Source organism: Dermacentor andersoni, chromosome 1 (assembly GCF_023375885.2).
Source record: "Dermacentor andersoni chromosome 1, qqDerAnde1_hic_scaffold, whole genome shotgun sequence".
In the NCBI taxonomy this organism is placed as follows: Eukaryota; Metazoa; Arthropoda; class Arachnida; order Ixodida; family Ixodidae; genus Dermacentor; species Dermacentor andersoni.
This window is the reverse complement of record NC_092814.1, coordinates 42,356,039-42,374,431: the sequence shown is the minus strand read 5'-3', so window position 1 is coordinate 42,374,431 and position 18,393 is coordinate 42,356,039. Positions and strand designations below refer to the sequence as shown.

The 18,393-nt window shown below is 48.9% G+C and overlaps 1 protein-coding gene across 2 annotated transcripts in view; it reads left to right on the top strand.

Moving 5' to 3' along the window:
- Positions 1-18,393, top strand: part of LOC126545922 (cyclin-dependent kinase 14-like) — a 150,778-nt gene that overhangs the window by 49,350 nt on the left and 83,035 nt on the right. For both annotated transcript variants that reach the window (XM_050193971.3, XM_055061371.2), the window contains exon 2: positions 13,300-13,386. In XM_050193971.3, coding sequence (XP_050049928.1) covers positions 13,300-13,386 — 87 coding nt within the window. The remainder of the gene's footprint in view (positions 1-13,299; positions 13,387-18,393) is intronic.

Below are 18,393 nucleotides of genomic sequence, written 5' to 3'. Positions count from 1 at the left end.
TAACAACACCCAGCCGTCCACCTTCTCACTCATTTTGTTAAAACATTCTGCACATTATTCAAAATTGCAGCACAGTTCCAATAATAAGTGTTTCAAGATGTATGAAACACATTTTAAATACCATTACTTTCATCAGTGCTTTTGCTATTGATGCACGCTCCTGCTGTGCCCAATTGTGTAGACAGCGTCTCAAAGGGTTAAGCTCTGTGGAGGAAATACCATCAACAGCACAAGAAAGGGAAAGTTTAAGGCAAAGTTTAAGGCACTTCATATACTTGGAAACGAGGTTTTCATTGACTGTTAGCATACACTGCGCCAGACTGAGAAGGAAGGTTACTTGAAGCATATTTCACGCCATATAGCAAACAGAAATGTTCTGCAAAGGCATCAGCAGTGTTCGAGACAACACCACTATTTTCATGCAGCAGACTTACATCTTTGGCACTCCTTTTAGAAGAGAGAGCCCACAAAGCTCCAGAAATATTTTGAATTATGTGTCACGCTGGCTTCAACACAATCAATTTGGTCAAAGTAATGATTCTAATAATAATAATAATAATAATAATAATAATAATCTTAGTGGTAACTTGGCACACTAGACTACAAAGAAGGCTGATGCCTGTATGTTAGAGAATCTGATAACCAGCCATCTAAAGCAGGAATTTGCAGGATGCAGAAGACACTTCCTTCCCCTCCACGTGCACACACACTTGCTCAATAACACAGCACAGCACACACGCACACACTCGACAGGTGCACAACACACAGGAGTGCCAATGAAGTCTGGTTCCAAGGAAGGAGAATCCAAATCGCCAGGGGGGTGGAGAGAAAGCTCTGCATGCCAGATATAATCATGAGTTGTGGTGTCGGGCCATACAGGCGTGATGAGGGCTCAGGCTGTGCTGACCACTTGTTCAGACGAAGTGAAAAAAGATTAGTGCTGTTTAGAGAGACGTCAAACACCCTGCAGTATAGACTAGTGCAATGTTGCGTTGGTATTGCAGGGTGTGCTACTTGAGGGGTTTGAGGCAATCCTCGAAGGCTGGCATGAGCTTGTGACAACCGAAAAGACGGGAGTAAAGGGTGCGTATTGTCCGGCACAAAACAAGCTGAAGTTTTGTAGCCTCGCGAGTTTGGTACGGGAACTATACTGATGAGCAGTACTCAAGTCGTGACAGAATGATAGAAGTGTAGAGTGCTCGGAAAACCTTAGGTCATCAGGGAAGGGACACACGGGACACAAACCCAAGAAAGGGCCGGTGCTTACATACAGTGCTGGTGACATATGTGGAAAATTTGAGAGAACAGCTAAATGCTACACCCAGAATGAGAAGGGCCCGAACAGTCTTTATAGAAGTGCCTCCAAGGAAGAAGGTTGGACGTGCAGCAGTTTCGTTGTGGCTGATACGCATGGCAGCACTTTTTACGGTGCTACTACAAAGTTTGATATTGTAGGCCCAGTCGTTCACCTTTACGGAATGTATTTATTGTAAGCACATATGCTGTTCATCGGCATATTGTTGTTGTGGAAGCGTTAACTTGTTAATCAAACACATTCTGGGCAGATGCATTAGTAACTTGGTTTTGAGTACATCTTTGTCCTGACTACAATTTATAGTATCGCAGCAAGAAACATTTTAGTAGAGGCTGAAGGGATTCCAGCAGTTTAAGCATACTGACTGCACAAAACACTGATGACACCTTTTCACCTTCCCCACAATGCACTCACACCATCTACACTTTCCATAAGCAAAAAGTGAGATAAAAATTCAATTACAGTTTCATTGACTCAGTACTTGCTGCTTCTGAAGCGGGCATCGAAGCAATCATGGTATACGCTGCTACATGCATAGGTCTTGCATGATGCAGGTCCTGCTATGCACTGCACACAGGGCACACGTTGCAAACAGATAATTTCTTTTTGCAGTGCTCAACTATAACGACACACTGACTCAAATATGACTGCGTTGCCACGTATGCTTCAGTGCGTCAGTGTTCTTGATTGCTACACGAGCGATTTATCCCCAACTAGCCCAAAAGACGGTCGCACTTGAAAGAAGTGAGTGAATGAGTACAGTGAACTTGTACTGAACTGGATTCACATGCCGAATAAAAGAGCGCAATGTCATCTGAAACAGGCGGCACGGCTGATTATGTAAGTACTTCCAATAGTTCGGCTACTAGTGTAGTTCGCTTTCGGGAGTTATCTTTACCACTGGAAACAGCGCAGAGCTTGCCTCGTTAAACTTGAGTCAACCGACACCACACGAAACACGCCGCGGTTGACCAACCCAACTTCCACACGGTTCATTCACCACATCACAGGTCACACGAAGTCAAGAGTGCCATATTTTAAATCACTGCAGCACCAAACGGACCTGAAAATTCATTTCCTTCGACAGATTTCTCGTTCACTCGCCAGTTACGAACTCGATGGACGCGCTAGGCCTACGCGTAACGTAAACAACATCGGCGATAGGCGAGTGTTGATTATCCAGACTTCGGAGCTCGTAAACGTGTTTCCATTCGTTTTGAGCACAACAAAATGCACATACAACAAGCACAGACGTTGCGGCAATCGTGATTCGGTTGGCTGTTTTAGCAGACGATCGTACCGAGCCCGGCGGAACCCAGTGGGCAGGTTGGATTAGTCGGCGTCGTTCGAAGTCGCTTCGAATCCACGTCGCACTGCCACAACCTACGGTCGTCGGTCGGTTGATCGTGTCGTTGTCGGCCTACTTTTACAACACTGTCTTTCAGGAACACTGTCGCGCGCGTCGTGCGTCCAAAACACTCGGACGATCGTTGGTGCCGGCGTCTCCGCACGGTCGGCCATTACAGTCCTAGCAGCCAGAGGCTCCGCAGCCTCCGATTGGTTGACGCCTGCGAGGCGTCGCAGCCTCCCATTGGTGCACGCCGGCGCAGCTTCGCCGCGCGCCGGCAAACTTCTAGCATCGGCAGTAGACGTAATCGCTGCGCGACGTTCCGCTTCAGCGAGTTCCCGACCGACGCTTTGACGCATTTGACCCTTCGGCGCGCGCCGAAGCTTTCCAGCGCGTGCCAGTGGTTGGGGCATTACAGTCCCCTGCCAATTTGCGTCCTGGCGCCCCGCTTTCAACACGAACTCGATTGACCGCGTCGCTACTCCCCACCTGGTCTCGTCTTGCGACCTTGCGCTTCTTTGTACTGCACGCTGAGCTTCGAAGAGAACGACGGAACGACGAGGAATTTGACTGCCCCGTGCCCTTTGTCCGCGTCCGTGCAGAACAAGCTTCTCGGTCCCCCTTTGACCGGTGGCTCGAACGTGTTTGATGCGTCAACATCGTCCCTGACGACCGCACCTGTCTTTTCTCCGCGCCCTGCCCTTCTGGGTCTCTCGCCGTCTTTGGCGGCGCTACATTAGTTACCGTCTTTCAGTCTGTACCGCGCTTCTTTTTACGGCGCTTTCTCTTCACACTCACTTTCATGTCGCCTTCTCGTGCCTCGTGCTGGCCGGTACACATTTCGTCGGCCCGGATCGGTCTCTTACCCGCACAGTCTGAGTGATTTACATTTAAATCTACTCTCACTTTGCCTCGACTGGCGGACAGCTCAACCGACTCTGGAACAATGCAGCAGGCTTTACTCGAGTTATGCAACTCGCACTCTTGCGAACTGCCCTCTACTGCATTGCCCAGCTCACGCTGTGCATCTGCACACAGCCCGTCGGTATCGATCGCTGTCTCACGCGCACAGTCCGAATGATTAACAACTGAATCATCCCTATCTAGGCTATCTAGACTGGCGGAGAGCCGCACCGATCCCTGAACAATGCAGTAGTTCTCTCGTGAGCTACGGAGCTCGCCACCCTGAGAACTACTCTCAACTGCATCGTCCAGCTGGCACATTACTTTTGCACGCAGATCTGACTCGACATGGGTGCTCGCGTCTGTCAAGTCCGTAGTATTCTGTACCTCGCTAACGACCTCGCTACCATGAGATGCAACGCACACGCGCGGTAACTGTGCCAATTTGTTCGCAGCTGGCCTAGCTGTCTCTACAGTCCTCTGTTGGCACAGCACCTCGTCGCTCTCACTCTGGCCTTTACCGGCCTCTGCTGCCACTAAGGCTTCGTTAGCTACTAGCACTTCGAGTTCACTTGTGAACGTGCTGCTACTCTCACAGGTACTACTACTTCTCTCGGCTTTCGACTGAAATCTGCTGTCTATTTCTTCACACTTTTGCTGCGTCCAGCCTACAGATTTCTCAAGCCGCTGTTGACTTCCTGCGTTTAGCTGCTGCAAATCCTGTATCTGTTTCTTTACTGCTGCAATTTCTTTTTCAACCTCCTGCCGTTTTTGCTCACGCTCTTGGCGTTTTCGCTCACGCTCTTGGTGTTTTCGCTCGCGCTCTTGGCGATTTCGCTCGCGCTCTTGGCGATTTCGCTCGCGCTCTTGGCATTCTTGCTTAATTGATTCCTGTTCCTGTCTTTTACTTAGAATTCGTTTGCCCATTTGTTCTATGAATTTCAAATCATTGTTACTTTCTAGAATGGTTTTACGAATCTCTGATTCCTTCAAGTCCTCATCTACGTTTACCTCGATCTTCTCACACAACCACAACAGGTCAGCTCTCGTCAAACACATTAGGACCATGGTCGCTACTTTAAGCTTTCGCTCTGCTGTCACACAATACTTGCTGCGATACCCACCTAAATCAAAATACAAGTAACAGATCCCAGCGAATCAAATCCAAAAACACAGTGAAATTGAAGCCTGGTAAATCTTACAGCCAAAACCAAACGCTTATCCACTGAAGCAGCACCATATCACCAGTCCTTCCCCGCCGTATCCAGTCAGTTGCAAGAGGTGGTCAATCTCAAGTCGCCTCCAACTTGATCAGGATGCCGGTCGGTCACCATGTGCCAACGTCCGTCAGCTGCCGTTGCTGTCTCCGAGTCGTAGGCCGATTTACGAGCCGTAGTCGGATCTCACCGCTGCCATTCAGTTGTAAGATTTGGCAGACGTAGCTGTAGAGCAGGATTTAATTGCAGGATTTACATTTAAAGCATGACATACATTGGCAGTCTTGGGCGACTCCCATATGGAGCCCGCAAAACTAACATACAGCAAACAGTTTACGAGCACACAGCTCACTAGTTCATTTCTAGCATGACAAGGAGCACTCAGCTCCCGACAACGAGCACGACACGAGCACACCCTAGCAGCGGGCAAACGCTGCTTATAAGCTCTCCGCTTGACGTCATAGTTCGACGTCATCGTTCGGTCGTGGACGGAGCACGAATGCTCGGGAAGGTTCGTCCAAGCATTGTAAACTTGCCGCCGCCCCGCACTATCGTTTACGCCCACACACACGCAAACACACAGGTGCGAACCCATACACACAAAGGCTCCGGAGTCGACGACCGAGGGCTTCGTAGAACTGTGCTTCGTCTCGGGTGGTGCGGCCAAGTACCAATTTCCTGAGTTGATCGTGCGCCACGTGGCTGCCGGTCATCCGCAGTTCTCGGTACCGCCCAGCTTTCAGTGCCGACGTCAGAGGGCTTCGTAGAACTGCTCCCGGGTGGCTCGGCCAAGTACCAATTTCCGGAGTTGATCGCGCGCCACGTGGCTGCCTGCCGACCGCAGCTCTCGGAAGGGCGCCCCGACTGGTGGGCTTGGAACACGTGCAGCGGGCTGAAAGCTGGCACGTTGCCACCCCGTATGGCCATTCTTAACAACGTAGGGCATACCGGCCGATGCATCAATGTAGGACTTAAGGAGCATGAATTGTCCTTGGACAAGAATGATTATGCGCACGTGTTTGCCCATTGCCGACAATATAAGTGTAAGCCTCTGCTCAAAGAGACAAGTTTGTTTAAACGTATACCGATGTATCCACCAGATTAGTCGTGGAAGCAGCCCACATTGAGCTAAAGAGACACGTGGTGCATTATTCAGCCTTCGATCGGGCTTTCTCAGCAGGAAGTAATTTACCTAAACAGCTCGATACGGTAACAGATGCCCTGTATCCACGTGGCCTGGTTGTGCGTTCATCGCTTGGCCATGTGATCGCCTGTGTCGCCTATATATTCCTTGGTGTGTGTGTTTCAGTAAACTTAGTTTTGAGTCAGCGCTCGTTCTGTGTCTTTTCGCTCCGTCGTCGTTTTGTTCGCGCTGTTACCATTATGAATAATTCGAAGAATGCGGCAGAATGGTGAAACGCTTACGTGGAGGAATTTTCAAGCCCCCATTCGTTTCGAAAATTCCGTATGTGGGAAAGGCGGCTGTCGAGCGTGTTTATTTTGTGGCCCTTGCTACGTCTCGCCTCGAGAAGCTGTCGCATCCGCCGCGCTCTGATTGATTGGTGCCGTCCAGTTTCTCTGCGCTCTCGGTAATGTTTGTCCATCCCTGCCGAACTCCGCATGCCTAATGCCTCGGCACACAGTGTGCGTGTGCAGGGCGGCGGGCCATCGACCGATTCGTCATCGATCCCGTGATCGATGGCGTTAACCGCGGCTGCCTGGCCGGTCGCGATAAGCCCCGTGTCCGGAGCCCACACCCTTGGGTTGGACCCCTTGTGGGTCTGTGAGAGGGAGAGACGGGTCTCTGGGCCCCTAAGCAGGGAAGCTGCTCTTCTGCGCGTGCCCTCTCCTCCGGCAGGCGTCCTGCTCGCTCTCCGAGGAGTGTGTGGCATGCTTCATATCGCGGGCCGACAGCAATACTCGCGTATCGAACGCGTGTTTCCGAACTGCGACTCCATGTTCCCGAGAATTATCCGCGCTGTGGCTTGACGCTGGGGATCGAAATTTACTTAGTCTGCGTGAGGTCCCATTTGTTGGTCGGCGGCGTGGCCGTTTATGTGTAGACAGCAGGGACGAGCTGCTTGACTGCAATTATGCGGCAAGGGAATCTGGTAAATGGGAACGCCTTCTTACTGAGACTTCGGCTTTGCGTGTTTGTCGTTGTGTGCATGGAGCGACAGAGCATCGACGTGATTCACCGCTGGAAGAAGGTGGGCCGAATACGTCGGTAACACTTCCCGATACCTTTTCAGTGAATATCTTTAGTTCAGCGGCCATGTCTAATTACGATGCTGACAGTATTCGGGGTCGAAAAGCTGCCAAGAGGAACACCCGGGCGACGGTTGTGCTTCCAGAGCGGATCTGCGCAAATTCTAGGCTACACGCAGTCCGTGAAACTGCGCGTCTCAGCTCAGTCTTGCGGACCCGCCACGGTAGCTCAATGGCAGTGGCGTAGCTCTGCTTTAGATCCTGGCCGTGGCGGCCGCATTTCGATGGGGGCCAAAATGCGGGAACAACCGTGTACTTCCAAATTATGTGCACGCCAAAGCGCCCTAAGTGGTCGAAATTAATCCGGAGTCCCTTACTACGGCGTACCTCATAATCGTATCGTGGTTTCGGCACCTAATATCACAGGATGGAGTATTGGTCCTGCGGTTTAATTTTCCCGTCTACTTGTTACGCAATTAGTCGCTCGCTCACAATCCTCGCGAGGCGTATATACGCTGAACTCATGCTCTTTGCCGCTGTGAAACAGGCAGCATTAGCTCTCTTCCTTTTCAATGGAAACCTACTAATTTGTACACCGTTTGAATCTTCCGTGGCACAGAAGAATATTTAGTATAGTAATTCGAAAACTTGTCCTCGGATCTTTTTTGAGACCCGTATGCGTACGCCGCCTGCTTTCCAAGGACTCAAAAAAGGTCAATTTTACATTTTGCAGCTGTTTTTTCATACTGGGTAGGTCTCTCACAGCCTGAACGCCGGCGCGCGACCCACCCCTGAAGCTTGCATCAATTTGCCGGAGGTGGTGTGTAGGCACTACGAGACTGCTTGTCAGCTGTTAGACATAACGTAGCTGCACATATGGCTGTGATTGTTTCGCCATGCGGAGACGGATGTCATTGGAAAGGGCGGAGTACCGCGCGCGTCGCGTGGCTCGGATGCGAACAGGGCTTGCGGCCGCCTGTGGCAATCGGAGCTGGTCGGCGAACAGCGCTTCTCTGGCGCCTGTGAAGTCTGTGGAGAACCAAACCAGACATCGCACGGGTCCGCCGCATGGGAGGGATTTTTTTTCTGCTCTCTCTATCCGAGTACTGGTGTACTGGGGCAACGCACAATACCGCCGTAGGCGACAGGAAAGGAACGGAAACCCCATCTCGAATTTCCAAGGCAGTTGCCGGTGCGGCATCGGAAGTGCTGCGTTTCTTTACCGCACTTCCCTTGCAGTAGCCGTCTCATCTGGCTTTTGCCTCGGGCGACGCGGACCTTTCATGTGGTCGCGCGCGAGGGGAGGTGGTGCGTCAGAGCCGGTTCGCGTTGCCGCCTCCGCGTGTGAAGTGCATAAGTGATGCGGCTCGGTTCCGATAAGCCCGGTCAGCGCGAACTGAGGCTGCGCCTTCCTATCTACCAGGACAGCACGCTGCGCACCGTGGCGGTAATATTGTTCATTATTGGCTGTCACTCTCCTGAGCTCGCTGTAACAGTGAGCCCCATCGACGGGGCAACGAGAACGTGCCTAAACTAAGGGCACTTTTTGGTTAGTCCTGTTTTCGTGCACTCTGTGGCGCTGCAAGGCGGATCCACTTGGAACGAATTCTCAGCATGACTCCAGCTTCGGGATATTAATTGCCGAACTTTGCGGATAAATGCGTTGACGTTCCAGTTTACATATGTGCTTCAACGCATAAAACGACGTTTTGTTAAGAAAGTAAGTGGAACGGCAGTGCATTTTTACTGCAAGTTTGGCGGCGCATATCTGGTAAGTGGGGTCATCCACACAATTCTTTTTCAAGTGGGTATGCCTTGCAGTCTCATCCGTTTGAATTTGTAAATTGCAATGTGTACCATACTGTAATTATTTAAAAGTTAATAAGTTATTTTTGTCAATTAGTCGAATATACATTTCTATAGTTTGTGCAAGTGACGTTCGCCTCTTCGAGTAGACTAGCTCATCGACTAGAATTTTGCTACCTGCTACAGGCAAAAGTTCGCTGAAGCACCCTGTAATGACACTACTCCGTATGAGCTGCAACGCGTGACCGCTTTGCCACACGCTTTCGCGTTGTTGTAGCTGAACGCGATATTAGTAACCCAGCTTAGCATTGGATCCAGCTTAGTTTTCCTCTTTAATATCAATTTAAATTAGCGTTTGCAGCTTCGGGATGTCTTTTTTTTTTTTGTGTGCAGTAAATCATTTGTAGATAATTCGGTATTCTGATGTTTTGGTTTTGTTGCTCCGGAAGCTATCTTAGCTGTTTTCTTTGTGTACTCGGGCAACACAGCCTTTCTTGCTTTCATTGGTGGAGTTGCAGCTTGTACTTGTTTCAAGTTCTAATAATCCCCGCATTTTAAGTGGTGTATTTCTGTAGAGCGCGAGGGTGCGATTTCGATTCCCGGCCATGGTTACCGCATTTCTATGGGAAAAAGTGCTGGGGTAGTTTGATTTAATTGCACACTCAAGATCCCCCAGGCAGTTAAAATTTGTTTGGAGCCCTTCGCTACACGGCGTCTCTGAGCCCCATAGCGCGAATCGATCGATTAACGACATATTGTAGCGCGAAGGCACAATCACAAAGAAGACACACAAATACACGTCGCAGGCGTCTGTGTGTCTTCTTTGCTACAGTGCCTTCGCGCTGCAATGTGTTGTTAAAAGCAAACAGCAACTAGCCCAACGACAATTAAGTCCTCCTGCAGAATCAATCGATTGAATCCCGGCGGCTGCTGCTGTATTGAGATGGGAATGGGGCGCAGTAACGGTCCTGTGTGTGTGTGTGCGCGTGCTCCGTATGCACGTTAAGTATGCTCCCAGGTGGTCGAAATTATTCCTATTCCCAGGGACGTATTTATGGGTCAGTCTGTGGCGAAGAAGTGGGGGATATACTTTCGGTAATTGTTTACCGTCATCGCAAGAATGGGGATTTTTTAAAATTTATTCAAGGTTAGCGAATAAGTACAATTCGTTGTAATATATCTTTAAATTTTATGTATACTTAGAAATTCTGAATTTTTACTCGTCGTGCGGCATTGTTTCGAAGGGATAGATATGCACTGTGTGGGAAGTTATTTTGTTTTTATACAGTTATTACAAGAACTTGACGCAAAGGATGCCTTGAAGGCAGTAGCCTTTTTTTTTTTTGTACATCGCGCTTTGCTTGCCATTTGCGCGATATACGCAACACTGGCGTATATTTAACTACGAATGTTAATTTAATAAATTACGATTATGACGTACACAGTTAATTCTGCTGTGTAAGCGATCGAAGGCTACGGCTCATGCTTAAAAAGGCCCCGCAAATAGTTGAGAGAGAAGTGCTGTTACACGACGATCGTCGGACATTTTGTGTTTAATTCGTCGCAGTTTTTTTTTTTTTTTTTTTTTTTGAAGAATCAATTATTAGTAATGGTCTGGAGCCCTATTGTATTACGTACGTTTTTTTTTCATTCTTCCCCCCGTTTCGTTGTTAGACCATACGGGACTCGCATGCCACCACACCGCCGCTATCGCTACGATCAGCTCTCTATATAGACTCGACGCTTAAGAAAATAGAAAATGGAATGTAATGTTAGAAAATACGCGCTGTGCTCCCAACAGTCAGTGTAACTTGACATTTTCTTTTTAATGCAACACAATTCATTATTTCATTTGTTTCCGCAACTGTGCCGAAATATGGCGCGACGTAGCACTTTCTCCCGATTTGTACGCATACTTGGGGCCTTCACGGCTGCGCAGCCTGGCGTCCCGGTTGCAGCGTTTTCGCTGCTCTCAGTGCCCCTGGCCTGGCGCGCTGCTCGTCCTTTTCGACCTTTGCGAGAGTACACGGCGCGACAGGTGTTTTCTTAGCGTGTTCAAAACAGGCCAGCGGTGATAAGCAGCGCAGCAGTTCTTTTGATTGGACGCTGTACGTGGATTCGAAAAGATGGCATATTGAAACAATAAATGGAGCAATGAAATTTTGCCAGCAGAGATAAGTAATACATTAAACAGCAGTAACGTGGTACAGTGCCACTCACATGCTTGGTATTCGTGCTTGTCCTCGGCGGTCTGCTGCCCCCCCCCCTCTCTCTCTCTCTCTCTCTCTATATATATATATATATATATATATATATATATATATATATATATATATATATATATATATATATATATATATGTGTGTGTGTGTGTGTGTGTGTGTGTGTGTGTTATCACTTCGATTCTGCAGTTGTTTTAAGCGGTCAGGAGTCACCGGGCGACTTTGGGAAGGGCGGTAGGAAAACGAATAAGTGCGTGGAATGCGAACTTGTTTGTGTAGACCCTTAACTGGACGGTGTTCCTACATACTTTATAATTCGGACTATAGAAAGTATAGCATAGGCAGCCTTTCTCGCACCTCAGGTTAAGCCTGCCAAGACTGACTCCGCCTGTGGCGCTCGGAGTCCGCGCTCGTTCTTTTCGCTTTGTGTGTATTACGACTGCGCGGCTGGCAGATGTCGGCATCAGTAATTAATGCAGGGTCCTATACAAAAAAAAGAAAAAAGAACAAGGAAAGTAATAAAGCGGAATAGACTCCCACTTTATCCCCGACTTGCGTTTCACTGTGCTTGGCTGTTCATCGCGCTTCAACAGCTGAGTTCAGTTCCGGGTGCGCACCCCTTTCTCGCAGTGGCCCGATCGTGTAAGGCGATGTAATATCGAGCCGAGCTCGTGTCCACCGCACCACAATGCGCCCTGTTGATTTTTTTTCTTCTGCCTTTGTGCCCAGCCGTCTCTCGAGCGACAGCAGCCGCCATTATTGCGAAGAGGTGCGGCGCCGCCACTTAGTTCATTGAATAATTAGGTTGCGCGTGCGGCGTTGCCCGTGTGAGGCGCACCTAATCGGGTTATGCATGCTCGTGCGCTTGCCGCCTCTTTCTCGCTGTGTAGCTTCGGGACAGCGCTGCGGGTGTAGTGTAGCGCTACGCCGTTGGTGCCTTGGATACGTCGTCTCTCGACTCCTGCAGACTATGCTCGACCCGGGTCTGTGACGAGAGCTATATACAGGGAGGAGTCCTGTGGCGTCGATACCTGGGATCCGGCTATTTGATTCTCGCGGGTAAGGCTATTTGAGTGTACCTCGGTGCACTCAAATAGGCTTGGGCTAACTTGGTTTCAATTGCTTCTTATAGCCAAGTGCTGGGTGCTCTGTAATTTCCTGTGAAATCAAAGAACGGCTAGAGAGGCATTGCGATGCATTAAAAAAAAAAAGACGTAATCAAATCTGCCACAGAAAAACTAAAAACACGTCGATACGTCGAACAAGTCTACTTCGTTGAGCCTCTCCCATTATGGGCAAGGGTTGAGTATGGAACTCGAAACTTCAAAAGTACTGCGTTTGGCTTGACTCGACTTTCAGTTTAAACATTTGCGGTAATTAGTGCCTTTGAATGTGTATGGCGTGTTTTTGACGTGGTGAAAAAAAATTGTTTTATGCGTGTTTGAATACGTTTGTCAATATGCTGTGCGTCTTTTTTTTAATATGCAAATTACACACTGATGTGCTCTTATCTTAATATTTACACGAACACAGAACAGTTGTGAGCCTGGCATGTAAACTTGACTTTCGAAGCGCAAACATCGCGCCCCTCTATTGTTATACCGATGGCCACAAAATACGGGAAACTGGAGCTGAAGGCTACCCCGACACCCGTAGCATTGTCCTGCGACAGTTTGACAGCTATAGCAGCAAACGTGCGCTTGTTTGGGTGCCAGTTTTTCCTGTTCCGTTTATCTTAATTGAAATTTAGCATGCCCGCTGCTGCTGCTCGGCACGTTCCCTCCTTTCCGCCGTTTTTGTGGTATTGTTTTACGTTGTTATTCTGGCTGTGCGATGGGGCCCAGCACATTGCATTGCCCCTGACGGGTCGGCAGACGTCACTTCATTTCGCTACTGAGGCTGACTGTATTGCAATGCGCAGCCTGGCGGAGTGATACGCTTTTCGAGGTCTCTCTCTCCACGCGGTCGTACGCGGCCTCGCCGCCGCGCTGCGCGGAACTCCTCTGAGCTCTCGGCACGTGCAACATTGTGGAGTACGCGTTCGAGCACGCTTCCCTCTCTCTAGGTGTGTGCGCGCGTGTCTTCGGCGAAGAGAGCAGATTTTAGTCCGTCAGCAGTGGCGAAACGTCGCCTCTGCATTATGCACTGTGGTGCGGCGTGTGCGTGCTGCTGAAGGCGAGTGTGCACCCTCGTACCCCGATGCGCCGCGCGCGCGCGCGCACGTCGTTGGTTTGCGCGCCGGCCTCGTTCAACACCTGCGTATCTCTCCTTCCGTCGCAGACGGCGGCGCTCTCAAGGACCGGAGTTCTGGACTCAGTCGGATCCAGCGGCTTCGGCGGCGACTCAGCTGCAGCTTCGGACGACTCTGTGAGTGACGGAAAAGGCCTTTTCTCTCTCTTTTCCCTTCTTTCCTTTTTCCTTTTGAATTTGATGCACGCTGCGTCCTCATTTGTTTTGTGTCGGTGTTCGAGTGCCCCAAAAATAAACTTTCGCCCCTCGAGGGGTGTGGAAACAGCACGTTATAGACGCACGAACACGGAGACGGGCGCTTGTGTTCGCTTCCTTCACACACACACCACCTCCCCTCCTTGCCACAAACTGCGGCTACCTGCGTGGCTTCGACGCTTAGCCATATTGCCAGCTAAATCGCATAGCTACTGGAATCTGAAAGCATCATTTTGTAACAACGTGCGTCATTGGCCGCCGTCTTCGTTATAGTCGTACTGTTCGCGGTACCGATGCACCTATTTCTTTGGACGGCTTCGTGAAGCGTAGCTTCCCATCGGCATCCCTTCTTTCTCGCTCTTCGCGCGCCTGGCGATTTGACGCTCCGGACAGAGGCTGTTGACCAGTTTTGGGGAAATGCGCACACCGACAGCATAAAGTCGCTGCTGCATTCGCCGACGACAGCGTAATGAACGACGCCTAATTTCGTTTCTGCCATTGTTTGCATAGCCATTATATGACCGTCAGACTGCTAAGTAGTCATTTCATCTCCGTGAAATGACCTTGCGATGTATTTCGGCGTCGTACGAGTTTGCATGAACGTTCGCACTGCCGAAATATCCCATTTACGTCGCTGCAGCGTCTCAATTCCGGCCCTCCCAGTTATGCGTATGACGTTTACGGCCAAGATGTGCAGTCCTTTTCTTCTTTTTTTTTAACCATGTCCGCTCGCGCGACGTGGTCAGGAAAGCGAAATGCAGGGGCGCACCTTTCTTTCTCATTTCGGCGCGCGCTGGCGCCTCCTCCAGCCAACTCGAAGTTAGGATCGAGTCGTGGCTCTTCATCAGGTGTCCTCTAACCTTTCGTGAGTTATATTATGCGGGTGTGTGACCTTTTGGTAAAATTGTGCGTTTCCTGATAATTATAGTGGTCTCCGTGGGCAAAAATTTTGGAACTGCGCCAGAGCGAGCCACATGCTGTCAAAAGACAGAAGCGACTGTGCGGTACAGTCGGCTGTGTACGTGCTTGCAACTTTCGAAGCAGGCCAGATGAGTTCAGAAGGCGTTTAACCAACGCCCTTGTTGGCACGACTCGCCGTCTCTGTTGGTTTTGAAGGAAAGCTTGGTTGTTCGGTTTGATTTTCTTGTCGAAAATGAATGCCGAAAAAAAATTACTAGCCGCTGAGCTTATACTTACATTCTTGGCTGTGTGAACAGTAGTGCGTTCAAGATTGCTTGGTCACGGAAAGAACTTGGCCAACATAACCCGAAAAAGAAAAAAAAAAAAAAACACCGTGCTCGTGGCGGCCCTGTCACACTAGATTATAATTAACAAGAATAGTCGGGATGCTTGCTGTTGATATAAATTCAAACAGCTGTTGAGGCTTTGGGCATGCCAAAGCCGACCGACACTTTTTTTTTTTTTTTTTTTGGGGGGGGGGGGGGGGGGCATGTATAGGCCAACTTGTTATCAAGAAGAAGCGCTCGAACGATTTAAATGTGATGGTGCGCCTCTTGCACAGCAATAGAAAGTGCGCTTAAATGATCCACCTTCGCTTTTCGCGTGCCAAGATTCTAGGGACATGCAGTGATCAAACAGCGCCAAAACTGCTAAATGTATTTTACACGAAAAAAAAAAAAAAGCCTTACGTGTGTTATGCCGGTGTCACACGGTCACTTTCGATTGCGATCGGGCCCGATCCGGATTGATCTTGGTCCGGATCAACTTCTGCTGCACGGTCACTGTCGGATCGTGATCGCGGTCCGTGATTCGCGATCATGTTTCTCGATCGTGATCGCAGGCTGACGCATGTGTCCTCAAGCGAATTATATTCTGAAAACCCTAAAAACAAAAAGTGAAGGCAGCTCAATAATAATACAAAAAAAAAACAAGTTTAAAACCTTTTTATCAGTAATAGTAAGCTGTAAAATTAAAGTATTCTCCAAAGTTAACCATATTTTGCACATCTGAATTTGTAGCCCAGGTGACCAAGGCATTGCGTGGAGTTCTGAGAGTTGTAGACGATCAGCAGTCGATAATAACTCGATTCGGATCGTGGGACCGTGTAGGAGCGACCGTTGTTGATGATCGCGATCAAGAAATCCAATCCGGATTGGCCCCGATCGCGATCTGAAGTGCACATGTGATAGCGGTATTAATGAAACGTCAATTCATTTACATTCTGATGAGGTGGGCATCATTGCATGATGGTTCTACTTCCAGAGAAAGCGAAAGAAGAATGGATAAGGTCGCGATGTAAGTGCGCATGTATTACGTATGTGTGAAGAATGGAAACAGTTCTATTGCCTCGTTTTCTCTTAACATTTGGTTGTGGCGCTTCTGTGCCTGTTATGTGCTGTTCCCTGACGTGCGGTAGGGAGTGTACCTCGCAAAGACGAACATGTCATTTTTGATACGGTGAATTTTATGCCTAAACACCTTGATTTAAGCGCTGTGAGCCCAATGTAGGGGCCCATACTAGCGTTTTTGTTTTGCTGCAGGAAGTATTAAGTTGTGGAAAGTTCAGTAAAGCAGTTACTAATTAAGTAATTGCCTTACATATTAGTTCTTACTGTATCTTATTTCACCGTTTTCTTTGTACCAATACACTTTCCATGGCCAGAAGTAAATGTAGACAAGTCGTCTTAATTTTCTTTGATGTAGAATGCTGTTCTGACTTTGTGAGTTTAATGAAAAGCACAGGCTGTCCAAGTGTATTTCACAAAAATGTCGTTCCTTAAGAAGATTTAAGCGAGCCTATTCGCCACGTCGAGGCGCTCACGCTCGCATTGACTGTCGCGTAGTGCGTTCTACGTAGCTTCGCTCTGGGACCTTCGATGTGCTCCCCGGATTGTTGGATTCCCAGTTGCTGAGAGTGGTTGTATGCTATATCTATGACGTATATTGGCATTGTGCGATGGAACGTCCGTCACGAATTTTAGATGCTTCTAAGCTCTTTCCTACCTTGCTTGGCAAGGAATGTTTCCTTCTGCAACCCGTGTGTACGGCATGCAGGTAACAGCGTTTGTGTCATTCCCTGAGAGCTATATAGGCCTAAGCTTCGTTTACTCTGTCATTGGTGAGCATTTTTACCCGCCACGGTAAGTCGCAGGCACGCACACACGCACGCGCGCAATGTGCAGTACAATATATTAAATTGTGCCACCTTGATCCCTGTTTCGATGCGCGTGTGAAGGCACGGGCAATGAAGAAACATCATTCTTACGATAAATTGTCAAGCGTACAGTTCAGACGGGTAAAGCCAGGCTCCGTCCGTTATATGTCGACGCCATGTCAACGGCTCGCTTCGAAGCGAAGTTAGTTCGCCAGGAGGTATAAGACGCGACCCTCGCCTGGATTAATGCGAGTCGTTCATGCAAACACCGCATGGATCCAAACATCGCAGTGGCGACTGCAACAGCTGTGTAGTATACGCGAGACGCGATGGGTTTGTGTGTTTTATCGGATCAGTGGGCACCGTTAAACGCATTGACGCGCACGCGGGCGACACGACTCTTGATTAGAATTAGTTTTCCTCCGGATGCCAGGCCGTTTCGATTGATTTTTCGTACGCAGCAACCGTTTTCTCCCCCGGTCCGATTGCGTCTTTTGTTTGCGTGCCGTATCCATGGCTCTTGGCAGTCGATATCTTTTGTGCGTCAGCATGTCTAGTACATCCGTGCGCCCTTTTCACCAACTGTTTTTTATGGTACCGTTCATGAAGCACCTCGGAGCCAACGAATTACCATTCGCCGGTGTTCGACCTAACCTAGCCGAAGCGGAAATATCTAGCCGTGGTAACCATGCGTCTTGTACTTTCTGTACTTGTGCATGTACTTTCGTTGCGCTATGTAGTCATTGTGTAAATGCAGCTATCGTTCATGTTGCTAATGTAATTCTTTCTTTTTTTTTTTTTCTTTAGTGGGGGTACAGACTCTGTCAAGCCTATTTATGCCCTGTTGTCCAATAAACTTTGACTTCGAAGGCGCTCGTGCAGACAGGCAGCCGTCGCAAATGGCTTTTCCATAATGTTTCAAAACAGCGCTAAAAACTTACACCGGACAACAGAAAGGAGGACAGTGTGTTCAATGGGGCTGGTTGATTCATCTCTAGAATAAAAACAGGAACAGCGCACCGCAGGAGAGAGCGCTGCATGACTAGCAACCGAATGCTTTATTTGCAGAAGCAGCATGTAAAGACATCATTGAGTGTGACGTAAAGAACAGAAAAAGAGGGATAAGCGTCAGCCACGGAGATAATCCAGTTCTTTTGTTGAGAGCGTGCGGGGGACGCAGAACTGACGCACGCGTCGCCACTTTAGAATATGCAAAATGCCTCAAACATTTCCCGCGCACGTATTTCACTATATCTGCCAATTATTCCGCACTTCTTAAAGATCGGGTGCGTGGGTCACTAAAAGGAAACCCGTACAGTCATCTGGCTGCCCACTGTAACACGTGTGGTTGCACCCCGATCTTTAAAAAGTGCGAAATAATTGGTAGATATAGCGAAAAGCGTGCGCGGGAAATGTTTGAGGAATTTTGCATATTCAAAAGTGGCGACGCGTGCGTCAGTTCTGCGTCCCCCGCACGCTCTCAACAAAAGAACTGGATTATCTCCGTGGCTGACGCTTATCCTTCTTATCCCTCTTTTTCTGTTCTTTATGTCACATTCAATGACGTCTTCACATGCTGCTTCTGCAAATAAAGCATTCGGTTGCTAGTCAGCGCTCTGTCCTGCGGTGCGCTGTTCCTGTTTTTATTCTAAAGAAAGGAGGACGCACTGCGCTGTTTTTAAACATTATCCATGGAAAACCACCAACTCGCCCAATCTGCCGTTCTTCTTCAGTGCAAATGGCTTGTCCGCTGTGCTTACGCTTTAGGTACTATCGAAAGGTGTTCACTAGGGTTGAGGATTGGGTGAGTAGGT